The 21,000-nt window shown below is 39.6% G+C and overlaps 1 protein-coding gene across 1 annotated transcript in view; it reads right to left on the reverse strand.

Moving 5' to 3' along the window:
• Window positions 1-3,443: 3,443 nt before the first annotated feature.
• MTTP (microsomal triglyceride transfer protein) overlaps window positions 3,444-21,000 on the reverse strand; it is a 47,134-nt gene continuing 29,577 nt past the window's right edge. Inside the window, exons 11-18 of the mRNA XM_029922191.1 lie at window positions 19,379-19,591; window positions 17,667-17,878; window positions 15,271-15,368; window positions 15,047-15,168; window positions 13,214-13,441; window positions 8,949-9,073; window positions 6,331-6,501; window positions 3,444-4,824 (exon numbers count right to left, since the gene is read on the reverse strand). Of these exons, the coding sequence (XP_029778051.1) occupies window positions 4,653-4,824; window positions 6,331-6,501; window positions 8,949-9,073; window positions 13,214-13,441; window positions 15,047-15,168; window positions 15,271-15,368; window positions 17,667-17,878; window positions 19,379-19,591 (1,341 nt within the window). The 3' untranslated portion in view covers window positions 3,444-4,652. The remainder of the gene's footprint in view (window positions 4,825-6,330; window positions 6,502-8,948; window positions 9,074-13,213; window positions 13,442-15,046; window positions 15,169-15,270; window positions 15,369-17,666; window positions 17,879-19,378; window positions 19,592-21,000) is intronic.

The following is a 21,000-nucleotide window of genomic DNA, read 5'->3' on the forward strand; positions in this document are numbered from 1 at the left end:
GATTATTCCCCATCACCCTCTTCGCCAGCACTCCCGTCCTGGCTACGACCACCCTCACCACTCCTCTTCAGCACTGGCCTGGAGGTCCTAGCCAGGACGATCCAGCAAGAAAATGAAATTAAACTCAGATTGGAAAGAAAGAAGTAAATCAATTTCCGTTTACAGATGGCATGATCTTTTACACAGAATATCCTAAGTAACTACCAAAAAATCCTAGAACTAGTTAGTTCAGAGGCACCGTAGTGGCTCAGTCGGTAAAGTGTCCAACTTCAGCTCAATTCATTATCTTGCGGTTCCTGAGTTTGAGCCCCACATAAGCTCTATGTGGACAGCTCAGAGCCAGAGCCTGGAGCCTGCTTCAGATTCTCTATCTCCCTCTATCCAGGCCCCTCCCCCACTTGCATTCTGTCTCTCTCTGTCTCTACGTCTCTCTCTCTCTCTCTCAAAATTAAATAAACATTAAAAAAAACTAGTAAGTTCATCACGGTTGCAGGATTCATGATCAATGTACAAAAATGAACTGTGTTTAGGTACATGTGCAATGAACAATCCAGAAGTGAAGGAAAATAATTTCATTTACAATAGCATAAAAATAATAAAACATGTAGAATCAATTTAATAAAAGTGCAAAACTTATACTCTGAAAATTATGAAACATTGTTGAAAGAAATTAAAAAAGATTTAAGTAAGTAGAATGATGTCCCATGTTTATGCATCAGGAGATTTTAACATTAAAATGGCAATATTCCTCAAACTGATACATAGGTTCAACACAATCTGTATCAGATTGCTAGCTAGCTCTGTAGAAATTGACAAGCTGATCCTAAAATCCATATGGAAACTCAAGGAACTCACAATAGCCAAAACAATGCTGAAAAAGAACAAAGTAGATGAACTCACATTTCCCAATTTCACAGCATACTTCAAAGTAACAGTAATCGAGTGTGGTAATGGCATAAAGGTAGGTATATAGATTAATGAAATGAAACTGACAATATAGAAATGATTTTTTTATATTTATAGTCAATCAACTTGAAACAAGGGTGCTAAAAACAACTCAATGGGAAAGAATCCTCTTCCAACAAATGCTGCTAAGACAATTGGATATCCATACACAAAGGAATAAATTTGGAGCCCCTACTGCACACAATACACACAAATAAGCTCAAAATGGATCAAATACCTAAAGTTAAAGCTAAAACTGTAATTCTCTTCGTGGAGAAAGGCAGATTTGGCAAAGAAACAAATAGAGGTCTATGAGTGGGCGAGAACTTCCGGTAATATCAGAGAGGGAGATGCAAGAACTGCAAAAACGGGCACTGACTCTCAAAACTTTGTAATGCAGCTTAAAGCTTTGTAGCTGTTTTTCCGTGTTTGTCATTTTCATAACTACTATCTGCATTTTTTACTCAGCAAAATTTAAAAACCAAAATGATCTGGAAAATATAATATAGTAAGTTCAGAGAGCAGATTCTGGGAAAGACCACTTATATTTGAATCTTCCTTTTACCGTTTTCTAACCAAATTAAATGTCTCCTGTGTCCCAGTTTCTCCATCTATAATTGTAGGGTCCAATTCAGTAACAACTAACCACATATGGCCATTAAACACATGAAATGTGGCTAATCCAAATTAAGACATGCTATACAGTGTATGCAAATTATATATCATGTTTCAAAGATCTAATCCTCCCCCTCCCAAGTGGCCCATATTTATTACTTGTTGATATAATACTTTGCATAGATTGGGTTAAAATATATTATTAAAATTCATTTCATTTGTTTCTGTTTATTTTTTAAGTCACTACTAGAAATTTAAAATTGGTTATGTGGCTCACATTATGTTCCTTTTTTTTAAATTTTATTTTAGGTGGGGGAAGAGGGTCAGATGAGGGGGGGAGAGAGAGAGAGAGAGAGAGTGAGCAAGATAGAATGTTAAGCAGGCTCCACGCTCAGCATGAAGCCCGATAAGAGACTGGATCTCACTACCATGAGATCATGACCTGAGCCGAAGTCAAGAGTCGGACACTCAGCGAGCTGAGCAACCCAGGCACTCCCACATTGTTTCCCTTGGACAGTGCTGATGTGTAATGTGGAAATAATAATGCTACCTATTGTAGTTACTGTGACAATTAAATAATTTAGTATATGTACAATGCTTACAACATCTGCTACATAACAAGCACTAAAGAAGTGTTAGCTTTAAAATTATTTTTGACAATGGTCAGGTTCAGAGAGGCAGGGAGCAACCTGTCGAGGGCTGTACTCTGATATGGGAATGGCAGTAACACTTCACGGAAGAAAAGCAGCCAGGTTAAATCTCTAAGGGTTGCAGGAAGAAGCTGACAGGCCAAGAACTGTGCATTTCCCAGGAAGACATCTTTGCAGAGGACAAAGCTGTCTGGACACTGATGTTTGAAACAGTGACCGTTGTCAGAATTAGAGACTACAAGTGAGGCTTAGAGTTATATTTCTGGCTCCAATACATCATTCCAAAACATGGATGATCACTCCATCTCTCTTAAATTTCTGCCTTGTTTCATCCAGAAAGGAGTCAGTGTTTGCTCTATGATCAGGTTTCTTGTTTCTTTTTTAAAAAGTTTTTTTTATGCTTTTTTAATTTATTTTTGAGAGACAAAGAGAAACAGCGCAAGCAGGGGAGGGTCAGAGAGAGAGCGAGACACAGAATCTGAAGCAGGCTCCAGGCTCTGAGCTAGCGGTAAGCACAGAGCCTGACGCGGGACTCAAACCCACGAATCGTGAGATCATGACCCAAGCCAAAGCTGGAAGCTTAACCAACTGAGCCATCCAGGCACCCCTGGGTTCCTTGTTTCTTTGGAGCAAGTTCGAGTTGCTAAGTACTATCCATTCTCCAAATGGGTGGCAGCATATGACTCGGCCCCAGGAGACAAGCAGTCGGGAAGTCTCATAACACTAAGGTCTAGGACCCCATAGTCATCATTCTTGAGTAAATTATTATTTTACGTTTTACAAAAGCAATCGTAGTTCCGTAAGCATCACATGACTGAGGCTCCTTCCTTAGTCCATAACATCTTTCTTTAGCTTAGTGCTCTAGACTCTAGATCAATTTGCTTTTGCCGTAGCATGGGTATCTTTACAGAGTACTTCTTCCAAGACCAATGCCACCACCAGTGATCCACTGCCCCCCTCCAGGCTTTGATTCCTGTCTCTCTTCTCAGTAACATAACAATGAAGGTGCCGGCCCTGAGCCTTATGAAAACTGGAATTAGAGCTTGTTTTCAAGAGTACAGGTTCTAACTGTGGCTATTCTCAGTGGCCCATTTTCCAAAGGGCTCTGACCTCCTTTTGGAGAATCTGGCCTAGTCTATCGAGTGGCAGAGGCTTAGTTGTGTACGTGTCTGGACTCAGAAAGAGGCAGAAACAGAGAAATATGGTGTCCAAAGTAACAGAAGACAAAAGTAATTCAATAGGATCTCCATATATTTATTTCATCACACACATCATTTAAAATTTACAAACAGTGGTGGGCTAGCTAAGTGTCCATTGGGTGTGTGTGCGTGTGTGTATTTACTGGGGAAATGATACCTATTTTCTGCTTTGGGTTTATCACTATCAACACACATCTGGTTTATTAATAGATATTTAAAAATGTTTAACATGGCTCTTGTAATTTGTACATATAAAAACAATATTTTCTTGATTTCGTATTTTAGAAGTTCAAATCCATAAGTTTCTAAAAGCAGTGTTAAATTCTCTTGGCCATTCTGGTTTTTGTCAGACTATGTTCAAATAGACTATAACTTCCACCACAAAACAGTTGACTGAAAGATAAAATAATGACTATAGATAAAGAGGTCCCTTATAAAGGACAGTGTGCCACATTGCAGTCTCAAAGAGACACAGCTCAAGAAAATCAAATGGAGTTTCGGAAATTAATATTTATAACTCTTATGTGCAAAGTCCAATATTTTTGCAGGGCAGAAGGCAGGGGACAAAACAGGTTTCTACTAGCAATCTGACTATGTGGTCAGCAGCAAGATAATGGTTCATTTTAAATCTGTGTGCCTTCTACCTCAACACTTAGTAAGACTAACAACCAAAGAGATAAATATTCACTCTTGAAGCTGTGACAAAAGTCTTTAAAAAGCCATATCCCCTCCCCCAACTTTCCCTCAAAAAAGAAAAAAAAAAAGGTCTGTGGGTTTTTTGTTTTGTTTTGTTTTGGTGTTTTTCCTGATTGGGTGACATATTTGGTAGAAACAAGCCATGCCTAAGGTCCTATCGAGGGTTTTATACACATTGATTGCAAATTGTTGAAACAAAATCAGGTTCTCCGGAGCATATGTGTGCTCAGTCTCGTGTTTTATAAACAATCGTTTCTTCTCAGGACAGCCCTATTCCCACTGCACCAAACGGGATTTGATGGAGGTACAAGAAAAGTAGGAATGTTGCTAAAAGTGTCACGTATGTTGGCTCAGAATGACAGAATGTTGGCTCAGAATGAGTGTATCGAATAGGCCCACATTTAATCATTAGAGGCTTTTCATAGCTTTTTACAAAAATCTTAAATACAGGTAAATATGTAAACACTGTGCTCTCAGAGAGCACGTACGTAGGCTGTCACATCGTATCCCTCCTGGGAAGACAGACTCAAGTGAGCCGTGACCAGTTTCAGAACCAACCACTGGAAGTACTCGCCGGCTCAGGGGCAAACACCACCTTGCACATCTCTGAGTTCTCTTGGTGGAGCGGGAATTCAGATCCCGCTATGAGGCTTTCTTTTCTTCTCCGAGACACATAACCTCTGCCTGTGGACAGTCTTTCATACTTGGTCTCAAATTGCCTGCATAACGACAGCAACAATAACAAAATTATACACATCATAAAGTTACCACTCACCCCTCAGAGCCAAATTATTGAATGTACCCTTGAAGCTTCTGTTTCAAAGCAATTTGAGAAAGGATGGGAGTGCCAAAGACGATCAGCTTCCTTTCCCATGAATGGGGTGATTTTTTCTTCCCATGTCTTCCTATAGCAACAGATATACTGTAGATTCCTGGAATCTAGGAGTCCTGCCACACATTTTTCTAGAATGAAGGTCCAAATTCTTCTCCGCTTTCTGGAGATGGTGTTAAGCTCTGCAGACTTTGCTATGTCTCCACCCATCATTCCAGGACCCCACCTTGGGAGCACTCCCCTTCTGGGTAAGTAGCCAGCCCAGCTGGATTTAGGCTGAGAATGCTGACATAGCCTTCCTAGAGCCCGGGCCAGGTGGAGTGTAGAACCGAACCAGTTAGCCGTGAGCCTGGGCTGGTGGTCCCTGCACTTTGACACAAGAAGGCTGATTTGTTTTTAATTCATTAATGGAGGTTTATTCTAAAAGTAAGTTAGTGTGAGTTGACAATAGCTTAGTATTCTGATTATGCTAATCTACTACATTTTATTCTGTAAAAATATAACCTACTCATATTTGTACTTATATCACTTATGTATTCCTCATATGGGTCATGAAATGTCACTAAAATAGAGAAGGTGCTCAACTCCGGCCTACTTATCGAAGGAGATGATATAAGATGTGGCTTGCTGTTGTAAATATACAAAATGCCTTCATGGTTAATAACGTGTGTCAGGGAGACCTCTCCAACTAGCAGAAGAGTCAGTGCTTACTAGACCCAAAGTATTCCACTTTCATGTGACACTACTGTTATAAAAGACCATTAGAAGAGTCAAAGGACACAGTATAAATGAGATGCTATTGGGTAGAAGAGGTGCTAGGAAACTTTCATGAACAATCATGTATTTTATATTTGAGACACCAAGAATTCTACTGAAAGCATTTATTCTTAAAATTCAAAATGCCAAACTCTCAAGTTTGAGCCAAAACTTAAACAAGGTCAAGTTGCTATTGTAGGATTCCCCCAAAATTATGAATTAATTTGGGGTCTTAAACCATGGTAAATGATTGCCAGCTGTTTTGTTTCACACTTTGTGTCCAGGAGATGGTGAAGTTGGCTGACAGTAAATACGCATCCATTATTTTTGCTGAAACTGCATGGCAACTCTTACGGTAAACCAATTCCCTTTGTTACCTTGATAAATTATTTCTAAACTAGAACTCCGTATTATCTCCAGAATCCAATGAACAGGTCCTTATAGTGTCCAGGTATCCTAGAAACTGACATTTTCTTAAGCTTTATCAATTATTCTCTTACTTATGGAAAGGAAATTTATGTTTCACTGTATTTTTGTCATTTCCTTTTAATTTCTGAAATGAAAGGCTCGGAACTGGGCGTAAGTTCCTGGTGAAATGGGGACGCCCCGGGAACATTCTGTGAGTGCTGCTTCCTACCTGACCGGAGCGCCGTCCTTGTCCATCTGCATGCAGACTAAGAACGGGTACTGAGAAAACTGCACCGTGGAGATGAACTCCAGGCCCGCTTCTGTTTCTGTGCTCATCTCCAGGCCAGCTTTCACAAAAGAGGAGTCCACAGTGAAGCTGCCGATTATTGCCAGAGCCACCCTAAAGATTTAGGTAAAAACAAAAAACATTAATATCACATTCAACTGATTTGGACCAACAGCTGTAATTTCATAGGGTCTGAACTCACTAATACGTGACGAAATGTGCTCAGAGTTCTGCTGGTAATCAGGGCCTGGCTAGTTCCAGGGATTAGGTAGTAAAGCTCTGCCCGCTGCACGCCCCCCCCCACCACTTCAATTCTATGTCTGGGAATAAAGTGTCTATCAGGTACCACTGTTAGATATGTGCATACAAAGGGCCAGGGTGAAAACATGCCTGGAAGGTGATTCTTTCAGTAAGTCAGAAATACCTGAGCTACCTTAAGACAAAGTCTAAACTCACAAAGACAGCTGAGGTTCATAACAGTTTTCTTGGTAACTATCTCTCTTTGGGCTTCTATGCAGCTGTTTCGATTCCATTTCATTACTTTCTCCAGAGGGTCCCTAGAGATGTAAGTCTATGGTTGCCAAGATATTTGAAAAAAATACTGTGTTACAAAAAACAATTCCTCCAGTGGGGCATGTATAAGGCATGCCTCAGCAAGGACAAACACAGCGGTTGCTCCAATAATTGCTTTGAGAAGTGGGTAGGCAGGTTGGGTTAACTGGGGAACACGGCTTGGATGATGATGAAGAGGATAAACAATCCCAGTAGAAGGCTTACCTCTAGGATCACTCTAATTTAATTGTAGACTTTAAATGAAATTGTGGAAAATCACTCCACAATTAAATCAGAGTGTGTGCCTGTGCTATTTTGATAGAAGGATATTATCAAGGTTTGCTGTGCAAATTAAAGTCCCTGCTGCTATTGTTGTCAGTGTAAAAGTAGGTCAGAGGTGGTATCATTTAAATCCCTGAATCCTTTATCATACCTTCTAATATCTTACACTCAACAGAGGCTTAAGAGATATTTTTTAAATGGACAAATAAAAAATTGAAGATAGATTGGCTACAATGTGGATACTGGTAGATTCTTAGGGTTACTGTGTCCTTTTTAATGATTGCCACTTCAGATAGCTGTGAAATTAGGTGATTAACTAGTTGTTACTTAACCTTCTAATTTCTGTATAAGTCTAATTACATGAAATAGAAGTTGGGGTTCTGATTTTTTACTTTGCTTCTCCATTTGGAATGTCATTGTAACTACTGTATTGTAAATGATGGAAAATAATCGCATATGTTAAAAAAATAGTGTTATATTCTAAAAATAAATAAATAAATAAATAAATAAATAAATAAAAGGAAAAAAATAAAAAACAAAAAATAAAAATCCGGATAATTTTTGGCGTTGCTGTTGTTGATTTATTTCTGCAAAGAATTCAATTCAGTCAAATTTGGGGAAACTTCTATATAGAAAATACTTCAGAAAAAGGAGAAAGAAAACCAATTCCCTGGGAAGCCTTAATTTATACTGCTGATCCCTCTGATGGCCTGTTCCATTTCTCGTTCTTTGGTTCCTTTTAGTGACACTGTGGGTCACTTTTCACATGAAGTGTGCTGCCTTTTGATTGTCCTCAATTACTTTAGCCATAGTTTAACATAAATCAAAACTTTAATTATATCACTCTCACTGTCCCACCATATTTTTAGATATCAAAAAGGGGGGCCACCTGGGTGGCTCAGTCAGTTAAGCATTGGACTCTTGGTTTCAGCTCAGGCCGTGATCTCACAGTTCCATGAGTTCAAGCCCTGTGCCGGGTGGGCTCTGTGCTGGCAGTGCAGAGTCTGCTTGGGATTCTCTGTCTCCCTCTCTCTCTGCCTCTCTCCCACTTGTGTTGCCTCTGTCTCGTTCAAAATAAATAAACTTAATAAAAATAAATACAAAAAAAGGTAAAAATCAATTGCACTTCCATTTTCCTTACTTCAATTCTACAACAGACTAATTTTTTTGATTATCATACTAGTTCAGATTTACCATCTTACACTCAAAATACAAGACTTACATTTGATTTGACATGTATATTAGAAAAGTAAAAGGAGCTGAGAACATTTTGTTTAGAAAAATGAATACTAATGACAGAACTTAAGGATTCCTACTGTTTACGACTTTGATTCTGCGCACACGTGATCATCTGTTTTGTTTTTCTCCACTGGAGACAGCATAAGAGGGAACATTTAAAATCCCAACAAGAGAGATAAACTAAAAACTTTGCTTTGAGGCAATATTTATGGACAGCATTGTCAACTACTAACACAGAACACCAACTTCCCATCCATGGGGTATGCTGTCTGTGGATGTCTTTAAAAGTGTGATGATTGTTGGGTGAGTTGATTAGATGACTGAGCTCATAAGAAGCTATGGAAGGAATAAGTTCCCATGGTTTCTTCTTGATATATGGTTTAGTCATGATGAATAGAAAATACAGATTTTTGAAAACTCAGAGAGCTAAACAATTCCAAAAGTGTATGTCTGTAGTTCATTGCATAGAACATAATACATGTGCTTACCGATTTTTCACTCGGGTTTTAGACTCACGATACCATAGGCTAAACTCCATTGCCCCTGAAATGTCAATGGCTAGGCCACCCTGGACATCCATATTGGCCTTTAGTCCAGATTGCAACTGAAGCTCCTAGAAGCAAAAATATATCATAAGAAGAAGAAGAAGCCAACTTAGTCTACCCATTTCTAAAGGCATGTTCAACCTCCTGCTATACAGAATATCATTTGGGCTGTGCTCATGTGGAGTCTTTCTTGAGCTTGAAAACACATTATTCTAATCTTGATCACTAGAAGTAGACTGTTGATTTGCTAAAGTACTTAGTCAATTAAAATACTATAGAAGTGCAGTACCAGTTGAGATTGGTGTTTTTCAATCATTGCCTCACTTTGAGAGAGGCAAGGTTCTCAAAATGTGCTCCCGTGTGGAACAACATCAGAATACTGGGGACTTGTTAGAATGCAAGTCCCATGACTACTGAATTAGAAACTCTGAGGATGGGACTCAGCAATGTGGGTTTTAACAAGCCCTCGTGTGATTCTGACGCACATAAATCTGAGAACTACCAGACTGTGGAAAATGAAAGCATCTTCATTAGAAATCCAACTGTGGCTTTGGCGTGGGGGGTAAGAAGTTGGGCCGGATGATTTCCTGTGGTCCTTCAGCATCTCTCTATCTATGTGCTGTGTCAATCATAGGCAACTGCATCATGCTGGCAAATTAAAGGCAGAATAAAAACTGCTGGTGCAATATACAAGTTCCAGGAATTGCCTAGATAAAGCTGGGAAAGGAAGGCAAGGCAATTTAACTAAGCCTTTATACCTTGTTGTTTGACATTTGAAATGACATCAAATTAACAAACAAGTCCAACATGAACTCAGGAGCATATTCTAGAGGGACACTTCTCATTTACAAGCATAGTCCATCCTAAGCAATTATGCAGTTGTCTGAAGCCCATTGTTTTGTGTTGTTTGTCAGCATTTAAGCCTTGTATTTTCTAGGTACCTTAGCTGAGGTGATGTTGGCTGAAAAGTTCTTCAGCTGGGTTACAATCAGATTGCCTCGGCACAGTGTTGGAAACAATAATGGCTCTGGAAGAAAGTCTCTGTATCTTTAATGTTGATATCCCTCCAAAGTCTTAGGTTCATGGTAAGTGGCAGCATGACTAACTTCCTTATGTAACTGCCCTACTCTGACCAAACAAGCCGTGTTTTCACCAACTGTAAATGCCATGACTTCGCTTTCTAGAAAGGATCATATTGATCTTCTTGAATTCTTTCCACTTTCCAAAAACCGTGGCAAGAAATCTCAGTCAAAAGCCTTCATTTACAACTAGGTATATAAAAACAGTCTCACTGTGGCATGACGCTACTTTAAGTCTAAAACATATTTGGATGAAGGCATGAGATTCTTGACACAGAGCTCAGGACACCTCAGGAGACAGCCCTAAGAGCACTTAACTGCTACATTTAGTCTAGAATAAAATGTGGTTGTAGTAGGATGCAAGGTTGTCTCGTATATCATAACTAATTTGAAGGAACACAAATTATCCTAGGAAAGCCAGAAAATTATACCCAGATTTTAACCTATGCCTCAGAACTACAGAACCAAGGTATCAGAGTTCTGCATTTGCATAGTACTTCTGATTATTCACAAATGAACCCTACTATGTGCCCTGTCTTAGAAGTATTTCTTTCTCTTCCCAATTTGAAAACTATAATCTCATTAGTCTACCCAATCAAAAAAAGTCGTTGATGTGGACTTTGGCTTTCCCATGGCCATACATTAAGTAGATGTCAAAGCACACCAAGTGCCATGGAAAAGAACATTTCCCAGCTTTTAGACAATGTGCCTTTTATGGGGAGAGAGCATTTCCATTGTGATCTGGGTTTTAAGGAGTGCCTTGGTTTTGGGGGAAGATTCCATTTCTCTCATGCAGAGGGATCATGGTAGAACTCTTATGTGTAGTCATAGAGGAATTTTCCTGAGCCCCCATAGAAAGACAGAGCACTGACCCCTGTAGAACAAACTATTCTTTCTTTGGGAAAGGGACTAAACCATATAGTGCAGTGGTTCTAATTTTGGGGGGTATAAAATAAGAGAAACTAACAAGTTTGAGCACCTACTGTGTCCCTGAAGCTCTACATTTGGTATCTCACTTAATTCCCATACTGATCTTCCATGGTGGGCATTATATCTGAAGATTAAAAAGGAGATTCGGGCTTGGTGGCACACATGGAGACAGAATGAAACCCAGACTATCTTTAGGGAGGATACTTTTCTATTACAACACATGGTTATCACAATATCATAACTGTCTTTTGTCTCCTAGTGTGCAAGAAAGCACCTTCTGAGAAATATTTTTAAAAAAAGATCATAGGCTTATGTCCTTATTTGACCCAGAATGCATATTTATTTAAATTATTGCCTATGAACTACAGGAACAAGATAGTAAAGCTTTGCATTTGTAGTTCATGTGATTCCTTTGATCTTGTATCTTTGGTCCCAAATCTGTTTCTTACAGTTCAAACACTAATATTTTGACAACATATACCATTGCATCCATTCAGGAAAATATGTTCTTTGCTGGCTAAAGAGGATCTCTCTATTAAGCTGACTTTATCAGACAGCCTTTTCTGAAGAGTAATCCAATTAGACGAAAAGAGAAAGCAAGAGTAAGCACAGAGTAATTCCATCTGCCCTGGTGGCTGTGACAGGCTATCCACTGCCAACATTTCCTTCAATGTCAGCACTTGACCTAGAGTGGTATGTGCCTCTGAAGCTGGGATGGCCTTACTGGAGTGCTCTACAGAGCCAGGGAGCCTCAAAGAGCTTATTTGTATAGTAACCCATGATCTGCCAAATACTCCAATCTGAAATTCACAGACATTGGATTATGTTTAAGAGTTCAGGATGATCTTTGCTTTAGAAAATGCCTTAGGCGGAGAAGAACAGATACCATATGTTTGCACTCATAGGTCTAACAGGAGAATAGGAGAAACCTAATGGAGGACCAGGGGGAGGGGAAGAGGGAAAGAGAGTTGGGGAGAGAGAGGGATGCAAAACTTGAGAGACTATTGAATGCTGAAAATGAACTGAGTGTTGAAGAGGAAGGAGGAAGGGGGAAAAGAGGTGGTGGTCATGGAGGAGGGCACTTGTGGGGAAGAGCCCTGGGTGTTGTATGGAAACCAGTTTGACAATAAACTATTAAAAAAAAAGACAACACCTTAGGTGCCCTCTCTTCATGAACAGAAGAACTTTACAAGATACTCTAGACCAGGAGCTGGCAAACTATGGCCTGCAGGCAAATCTGGCCCACTTGCTGTTTTTGTAAATAAAATTATGTTGGAGCACGTTCATTTGTTAATATATTGCTGATGCCTGTTTCCACTCTAGTGGCAGAGTTGAGTAGTTGCCACAGAGACCATATGTCCATGACCCACAGAGCCTGAAATATTTGCTTTCTGCCCTTTACATAAAACATCTGCTGAGCCTGATCTAGATTACTGTTTTTATCAGGTTTTGCACCCCAATTCTGACCATCAAGTTGTTGAAAGGTAGCTGAGCACACACAGATGGTGTTGAACCATAATTATTCCTGCGTCTAAAAATGTGGACCACTTACTCAGCACTCATCCACCCTCTTCATAGACTCATTAAGAATTCATCTCACCAGACAGAGTCAATACTGCAATGGGTATATGCAATGAAAAATTGTGATATAATTTGAGAATTGTTTTTCCATATGTGACCTTGAGGATTAAGGGATATGGCAGATCCTGCTCATTGTCCTTCTTCTCTTCATTTGTTCAGAGTGACAAGGCACCCATCGAAAAACTACATTTACCAGTGTTCCTTGCAGCTAAAGACAGCCATATGACACAGTTTTGATCAACAACAAAAAGGGCTTAGGTTATTTTCTCCACAGTTTCTTTGTTTCTGTCAACAGAAACAGTATTTTCTGTTTTTTCTTTCAGTTTTACTGAGATATATGTGGCATTATTATACTCATATTATATCGACTATGTCCTCTTTTGCCTCAACAGTGAGGAGATGTCTTCATCAGCTAAGGATGCTGAGAGAAAACCCCACTTACTTGCAGCAAAGAGGAAAAGGATGAAGGATGGGTGGCAATACCCTAGGATGGGTGCTTAGAATCTGACCCCTAGATGGGTGGAACTTTGTCTTGTGTTCTCCAAGCATTGAGCACATTTAAAATGTGCCTGGAACAAGTTAGGGATTCAATAAATACTTGCAGAAGGAATGAATTACCTGGGAATGATCGATCAACAGAATAAGTCCCTTCACCACACTGATAGGGTCACTAGATGCTGACAACATTTTGGACATCAAATCACTGTATCCATTGAAAAAAGTGACAGGTCTGAGCTGCACATCAAAGAGGATGGCTGACATGCCTGCGTAGGAGTCAAGGTTCTCTTCCCCCTCGTCGGGAGTGGCCGCAATCAAGGCCTCCAGGCCTTGGGCTTCGATGACCACCTAGGGGAAAATGCAGATCACATTCGTGATGTAAGTTCCCTGCCTGTTCTGTAAGTGATGGTGAGGCTCCTGAGCTATTGCTAGAACTTTCCAAAACTTCAGGTATCTGCAGCAGCCAGGCAAACAAAAACAAAACGAAAACATCTTTGTGAACAGGTGAACATAAGGTGAATTCGTTTTCTTAATTTAATCCCCACACCCATCGACCCATTTTGTAGACGCAAAAACAAAAAATAAAAAACTAAAATGGCAGAGGCAGAGCTCAAACCCCTTCTCTGTGACTGCCAATGCCATGAGCTCTCCTTTTTGTGGTGTCATCCTCTAGGACTGTCATACATAATGGGTCACCTGTCTGGCAGAGCCCCAACGAGGAGACGGAGAAGTGCTGGGACAATTGCCTTGAGGCTGCTGTTACAAGATGCGGGACCCCAAGACACGACTCACACCCTTCCGGCCAGACTTTGCTCTCTAGCGGAAGGGGAAGATGACGGAGGCTCACATCAAGGTCTCCACCGGGCATAGGAGTCTTATATATTCTCTGTCCTCCCTACCAGCCCCCTACCAACCGGCTGCTTGGCCTCTCAGAGCGCATGTCAGAAAACAGGTGGTGACTCCTCAGGATAAAAGGACATAGTATTCTGACTAGAGTCCTAGCAAAGGGTGTCTAATATAATATTGATAAGAACTCAAGTTTGTGTAGGACTGGGCCGTTTTTAAAACTTAAATGAGCTTACTTAGAAGGCTATAGTTTGATAGGCATAAACACTAAAAAGAAGCACATTTCATCATTAGGAAGACCTTATAGATTATAATCAAATTTTGTATAAAACTAAAGAGACAGGATTCGGCAGTTGTCACATGCCTACGCTTTATTCTTTTCTCTCCTAATGGTACTGAAAAGTATAGATGGGCTCTTTAAAGAGTCAAAGATCTTCTGGGGACTCAATCTTTTCATAGGCACAACCAGAGAAAAGAGGAGCCTGGGTGGCTCAGTTGGTTAAGTGTCCAACTTCAGTTCAGGTCATGATCTCATGGCTTGTGAGTTCGAGCCCTACATTGGGGTTTGTGCTGACAGGTCAGAACCTGGAGCCTGCCTTGGAACTGGGTCTCCCTCTCTCTCTCTCTCTCTCTCTCTCTCTCTCTGCCCCTCCCCCAGTTGTACTCTGTGTGTGTGTTTCTCTCAAAAATGAATAAACATTAAAAAAAATTAAGAAACAACCAGAGAAGGAAAATACATTCCAGAGTTAGATAAGTGGAGCTTTAACGAGTATATTTATGAATAAAAATAAAATATTTTTAAAACATATCTGAAAATAATAGCACAATTCCAATTTTGTGAATATGTTTGCCTTTAAAATGATGAATAGATGTTTGATGAGTCCAGTAAAGCAAATTATTTAGGTTTCAAGTTTATACTTGAAACTCTCTCTGGAATTATAAACATCATAGCTTCCTGCAAATGATGGAATTGTGAACAACTTAAAATAGAAGCCACCATTAACTTATGCATTTTATAGTGGTACCATGAGTATTATTTCATTTTATTTTACTTCAGACTGATTTCTTATATACTTTGTGAAGCAAAATTAATGAAAAATGAGTTACCTGGCTGCTGTGAAGATGAGCCTTCCCAATGTACTGAAAGATGTTCAGGTTACTTCTCCTTAGAATGCCAGAACCGGAGTAAAGGATGTCAAGGCTGTAAGTAGATGTCAAATGGGGAGAACCTAATGACAAAATAAAATAGTGCCTGTAGTTTCGTAATACAGTACCCACAATACCAACTCGAGGAAAGGCAGAGAGGGAGAACCCCTTTTTGGGTTACGTACGTTCTATGTAGCCAGTATAGGCAGAAGAAGATCCCCTCTTGGAGAAACGGTCATAATTATGAGCAACCATTTCCTTCAGAACTCGACGAACCATTTTGCTGCAACACGTAAAAGGAAAAAGCTGCACATTCATTGTAATGGCTGCCTTCCAAGTAAGATTTGGGAGGGGGGGAGGAGGGAAAGAAATCCTCAGTGGAAAAAAGAGGGGAACAAATTTTTCCACATGGGGAGGTGCCAGCTGGAGAGCAAGCATCAGGGTTAGCGCTTTCCCCTTCATGCTTCAGATATTTGAAATTCAGTTTGGTATCAAAATGACAGCAAGGCGAGGATGCCCAGCTGTGAACGGCTTAGACTAACTGATGGCCACACCTCAGCAGTGGAAAACACAAATTGAGTCATCATGGTTGTATTGTTAAATAGTATATACTTTCAAGGAAAGCTGAACCAAACAGAGGATGGGGGAGCAGTTGCTCAATATTTCTTTAAACATTTTCCTACACTCTCTAATGTTACCAGTGGCTGATGACATATCACAGTTCATTTCCAGGAATTTGTTCTATTTATGTAGTTTTCAATTAAAGAAATATCTCAGTAAAACCCATATATGAATGAGTATCTCTTCTAAAGTAAGTTTTAAACCTTGCCCTATGCCTCTATCTTATCTACTATCTAAGGACTGTTGAGATCTTTCCAATCTTAACTACTTAATACTAATCATATCAGGAATAATAAACTTATGGCAACACCACAAAAAAAATCAAAATAATCCACTAAAGAAATCAGGATCTGGACCTGAGGTAGAAACTTTTTGAGAGGCAGGAAGGTGACTCTATAGGTACTCTCCACCACCCAATATCATTAGGTCATGAGATTTTTTGCCTAGAGAAGAGCAGAGGACACCATTACAGCTGTCTTGAAATATTCAAGGGCCTGTCGGTGTATGAATGATTAGACTTGCTCTGCTTTGCTCCAGTGATTGGGGCATATAAGGCCAATAGGAAGTTTCAGTTACCCAAAGAAGTCCTGGTGACAGTGTGAATAATGACACAAGTTCCCTCAGGGGAGGTGAGCCCCCTGCCACTGGCCAGGTGCAAGCAAAGACTGGATGGCATCTGCCAGGAGACTAGACGCACACACTGGAGAGACACCAAGCAAAGTGACCTGTGATGTCCTTTCCAACTTGAACCATTCTGGTCCTGAGAGTCTGAATCACAGCGTCTTCCTCACTTTTTCCTGGGGCTCTCTACCCCACTGCCCCCTCTTTTACCATCCCTTCCATCACTGGGTTCGCAAGACAAGGACAGAAAACCATTTGGGATCTCCTCCTCAGAGTCTCATAAAAGCAAACAAAGAAATAGAAGTCAAATCCATTCCACTGGGGACACATGGTTGCAGATAGACTTTGCTCCTTCCTCCCTCCCTCATCTGTTCCTCCTTCTTCCTCATCCGTCCTTGCTCTTTTCTCCTGTCTATTCACTCCTCACACTTTTTTCTTTTACTGACTTTAAGATTTTTTCCTTTCTCTTTATCTATTTTCCAACCCCCCCTTACCCATGTCTCTTTTCCTTTTTAACTGAAAATACTCAAATTTGATCTTTCCTAGGGATAATGCTGTGCAAATAACTCAGGAGAAATGGAAATTTCTTTTTCAGCACTCTCATTTCAGTGAGGAAGTGCAGAGGGCCCCGAGGAAGTCCCAGTTTGAAGGGAAGCATTGGTAAGTTAAGAGGAAGAGACCCAGGAACTGGAAGGAAAATAAATCCAGTAAGAATTACTGAGACTGATGAAGTCTACTGATCCCACTCTTCATATCTTGAATAGTCCCCACACATGAGCCATGCTTAAGGTATTTAACTTAAATGGTAAATTCAGTCGATCTGTGATAGATGAGGCTTCAATGTTAGGTCACTAACATTTGGAACGTTAATATGGAAGACCATTTGGTGAGAACTTACATCATTTTGTTGTGCTGCTTATAAAAACAGCCCTATTAAAAATGTACTTGGCATTTATATTTATATATATGTGTGTATATATATATGTGTGTGTGTGTGTGTGTGTGTGTATATATACATATATATGTATATATATATATATATATATATATATACACACATTTGGCAGTATATATTCACAGACTGAACAGGAGACCCAGAGTAACAATCATACCCCGGGTTTCAAATCCAAGTGCCAAAGTGAAGTTGTTTTATCTGGCCTGCTAAATAGTTCTCATGGGAAATTTGGCAAACTTTGGTTTAAGCAACATAAACCATTATAATGACCACACCATTATTATCAGCCACATGTGTACCACACCAATATACAAATAATCTTGAACAAATAAGATAAAATAAGCTTGCTTAAATAAACAAAGAGACAGGTACACTCTATCATACCTTGAAGGCATTTCAAAACGCAGGATGTCTTGAACAACAGTGAGCATGTATTTGTTCATTTCTTTAGGAAGCTCCCCAATAGAGAGCAGAATGTTTTTTACTTCCATGTAGGATGGATTGTTATTCAAAATGATAGCAGCTGCAGTGGTGCGCACAGTCTTTTCATGAACTTTACGATTCTGGTGGTATATCCTGTTCAAAGTCTTCTTTACCTGTTCAAAGACATTCCAACTTAGAGCACATCTAGATTTTTTAAATTGATATTATAACAGGCATAGTTAGTGCTCTTAAAACATGTATGTAAGACATTTTCCAGGGTTCTTTGCAATTATATGGGGCCATAATTGTAGCTAACAGATATGAATAGAATGGCTATGGGTAACTTCTGGACTGAGACAGTGAAGAGCTGGTGTGCCTTCTCTCTTTTTACCACTACTGTCGGAGACTTAGGGCCACATTTCCCCTTACCTACACTACACATAGCATGAATGGGAAAAAACTTTTTGATAAGCTGAGATCTTACAGCTCATTTGTTACTGCAGCTTATCATGGTGTTACCAAACTAATATTGACTTTTAAAGACTACTGCCATGCGGCAGAAGGTCTCTGAGGTGCGATGGTTACATTAACTGCTATTTCCTTACAATGGTGTCTCTTAGGATCTTCCTTATCTTTTTTTCAAATTAATACAAATTTTATTTTTTAGAACAGTTTTAGGTTCACATCAAAACTGAGTTGAAAGTACAGAGAATTCCTATATACCCCTTGCTTCTGGGCACCCCCTCCCCAACACACATATAATCCCCCCTTCTATCAACATCCTACACCATAGTGGTACATTGTTACATTTGATAAAATCCACACTGACACATCGTTGTCACCCAAAGTCTACAGGTTACATTAGGGACTTTTTCTCTTAACAAAACATTAACACCAAAGAAGATTTGCCAAACTAATGGCATTCTGTGGCACCAAATAATTGAATTTGTTACTAGCATTATGTGGTATGGGGGGGGGGGCGGTTTATACTACGCATTTCTAAACAGTCCTTTCAATTCTACTTCCCTCTGCTTTTTTTCTATTTCCCCCAAATCTAGGTCTACTTCTCAGGAATATAGGAGTTAAACGACTCACCTGAGCACAAGAAACTGGGAAGGAACAGCCAGAATTTATATGTAGGTCTGTCTGTCTCAAACACCTGTGGCCCTCACCATCAGGCTTTACAGCCTACCAACTTTGACACAAAAGCAGTGGGAAGGTTCTCAGCTGCACACTGGAAATACCCTTCTCAGCAGGCAGCTTATCCTGAGGCTTATAAACTTTTCTGTTTTAACAAAAGTTTAATTTAGATGGCTTCCTGAAAATGTGGCTATACGAACCAATGCAGTAATACTTCGGCCAGGATATCTCAGTGTTGAAAAATTTAACAGCATCTTAAAACTTATGGAAGTAAAGATATTTCTGGAAGAGTTTGTTTCTTAAAATAAGAGAATGTGCTTCAATATTTATGCTTCAGGATACAGGACATTATCTACTCAAATGTGAGGCTGCTTCAAAAGAGCCTTAAATTCAATTTAAGAGTTATTTCTAAACAGGAAAGAGACATCCTTAGTTTGGAAAAAAAAAATAGGATGACTTCAGAGAACTTTACATTTAACTCAAGGTTAGGCATGCTTCTTTTCTTTTGTTTAATCTCACAAATATGCTTTCACCTCATCAGTTATGAAAGAGACATCATATCTCTGGAGAGCGGTGGTAGCGAGATGGCTGACGGGACCGTCTCCAGCCTCTGCATATTTCAGAAGGAGTGGGATGCCTTCTGGAAGCAGTGCATTCTTTAGAGCCAGTAGGTACATCATCGTGTCCTCTTTTTTCTCTGCTCTTTCAAGTCCTCCTAGGATTAACTTCTTGGCTTCTACCACTGCCTAAAAAAAAAAAAAATTACATACTACCTCAAGCATATGTACAACCACACATTACACAAGGCTTGGACAAGATGGGCTTCACTATTGGACCCAAGAAAACAACCTAAAGTTTATTTATTTTTTTAATTTTCTTTTTTATGTTTATTTGAGAGACAGAGATAGAGACAGAGTGTGAGCAGGGGAGGGACAGAGCGAGAGGGAGACACCGAATCTGAAGCAGGCTCTAGGCTCTGAGTTGTCAGTACAGAGCCCAATGTGGGGCTTGAACCAACAGACTGTGAGATCATGACCTGAGCTGAAGTTGGATGGCCAACAAACTGAGTCACTCAAGTGCTCTGTAAACAACCTAAAGCTTTAGAAAGTTTTTCACTAGTTGCCTGACTGAGACACACAATGAAAATGAACAGGTATATTTCATAAAGGTGTGTTTTTAAAAAAAATGCATGTATTAACATATTCTTAAGAAGCAATGAGTACAATTAATAATAGATATATAGGGTACCTGGGTGGCTCAGTCAGTTAAGCATTTGACTCTTGATTTCAGTTCAGGTCATGATCTCGTGGCTTGTTGAATTGAGCCTGGCATCAGGCTCTATGCTGATAGCACGAAGCCTGCTTGGGATTCTCCCTTTCTCCTTCTGCCCCTCCCTCACTCATGTGCACATGCGCACTAGCTCTCTCTCAAAATAAATAAACACTAAAAAAATAGATATATTTACTTTTGAACACATTCTCAATGTATAAAGTCATTTTAAAAATTCCTTTGTGACTGATTATTCCTGAAACTATCCATTTGTTGAATTTCTAAAGCAACAAATAGATGGCACCTAAGTGATGCCACATACTTCCTCTTAAGTAATAATTTGGTGAAAGCACTTAGAACAAGGTCTTGTTCTAAATGTTTAAAAAGTGCTTGTTTCCACTTGAATCCAAGTTTGATTAATGTTGCCATACAGTTGAAAAAATGTTTTTCGAATGCCTTCTATGTGACAGATACCTTGCTAGGTACTTTTCAAATATGTTCTTTAATCAAAAAGCCCCCTTTTCTTGGCCTAGAAGAAAAAAGATTGAGTATAAGAGAATAAGTGAATGGAAAAGTGAATTAAAAAAAGGAACACCTAGATTCTGGTCTTTGCCACTATGTACATTTTAGGGGCTTCAGCTGCATCTTTAAAGGTTCCTAAAATCTAATCCATCTGTAGGATTTAGAAATTCTGAAATTAAGCAGCATGAACCTGCATGCACATGTACACACACACACACACACACACACACACACCAGAGGAGAGGAGAGACTGAGAGAGAGAGAGAGAGAGGGAGGGAGGGAGGGAGAAGTGAGGGAAGACATAAAAGGTCTCGAAATGGAAGGAAAGACACTAAATTTCAAATGTAATAAGAGAAATGCCATT

The sequence above is a fragment of the Suricata suricatta genome, chromosome 1 (genome assembly GCF_006229205.1).
Source record: "Suricata suricatta isolate VVHF042 chromosome 1, meerkat_22Aug2017_6uvM2_HiC, whole genome shotgun sequence".
NCBI lineage: Eukaryota > Metazoa > Chordata > Mammalia > Carnivora > Herpestidae > Suricata > Suricata suricatta.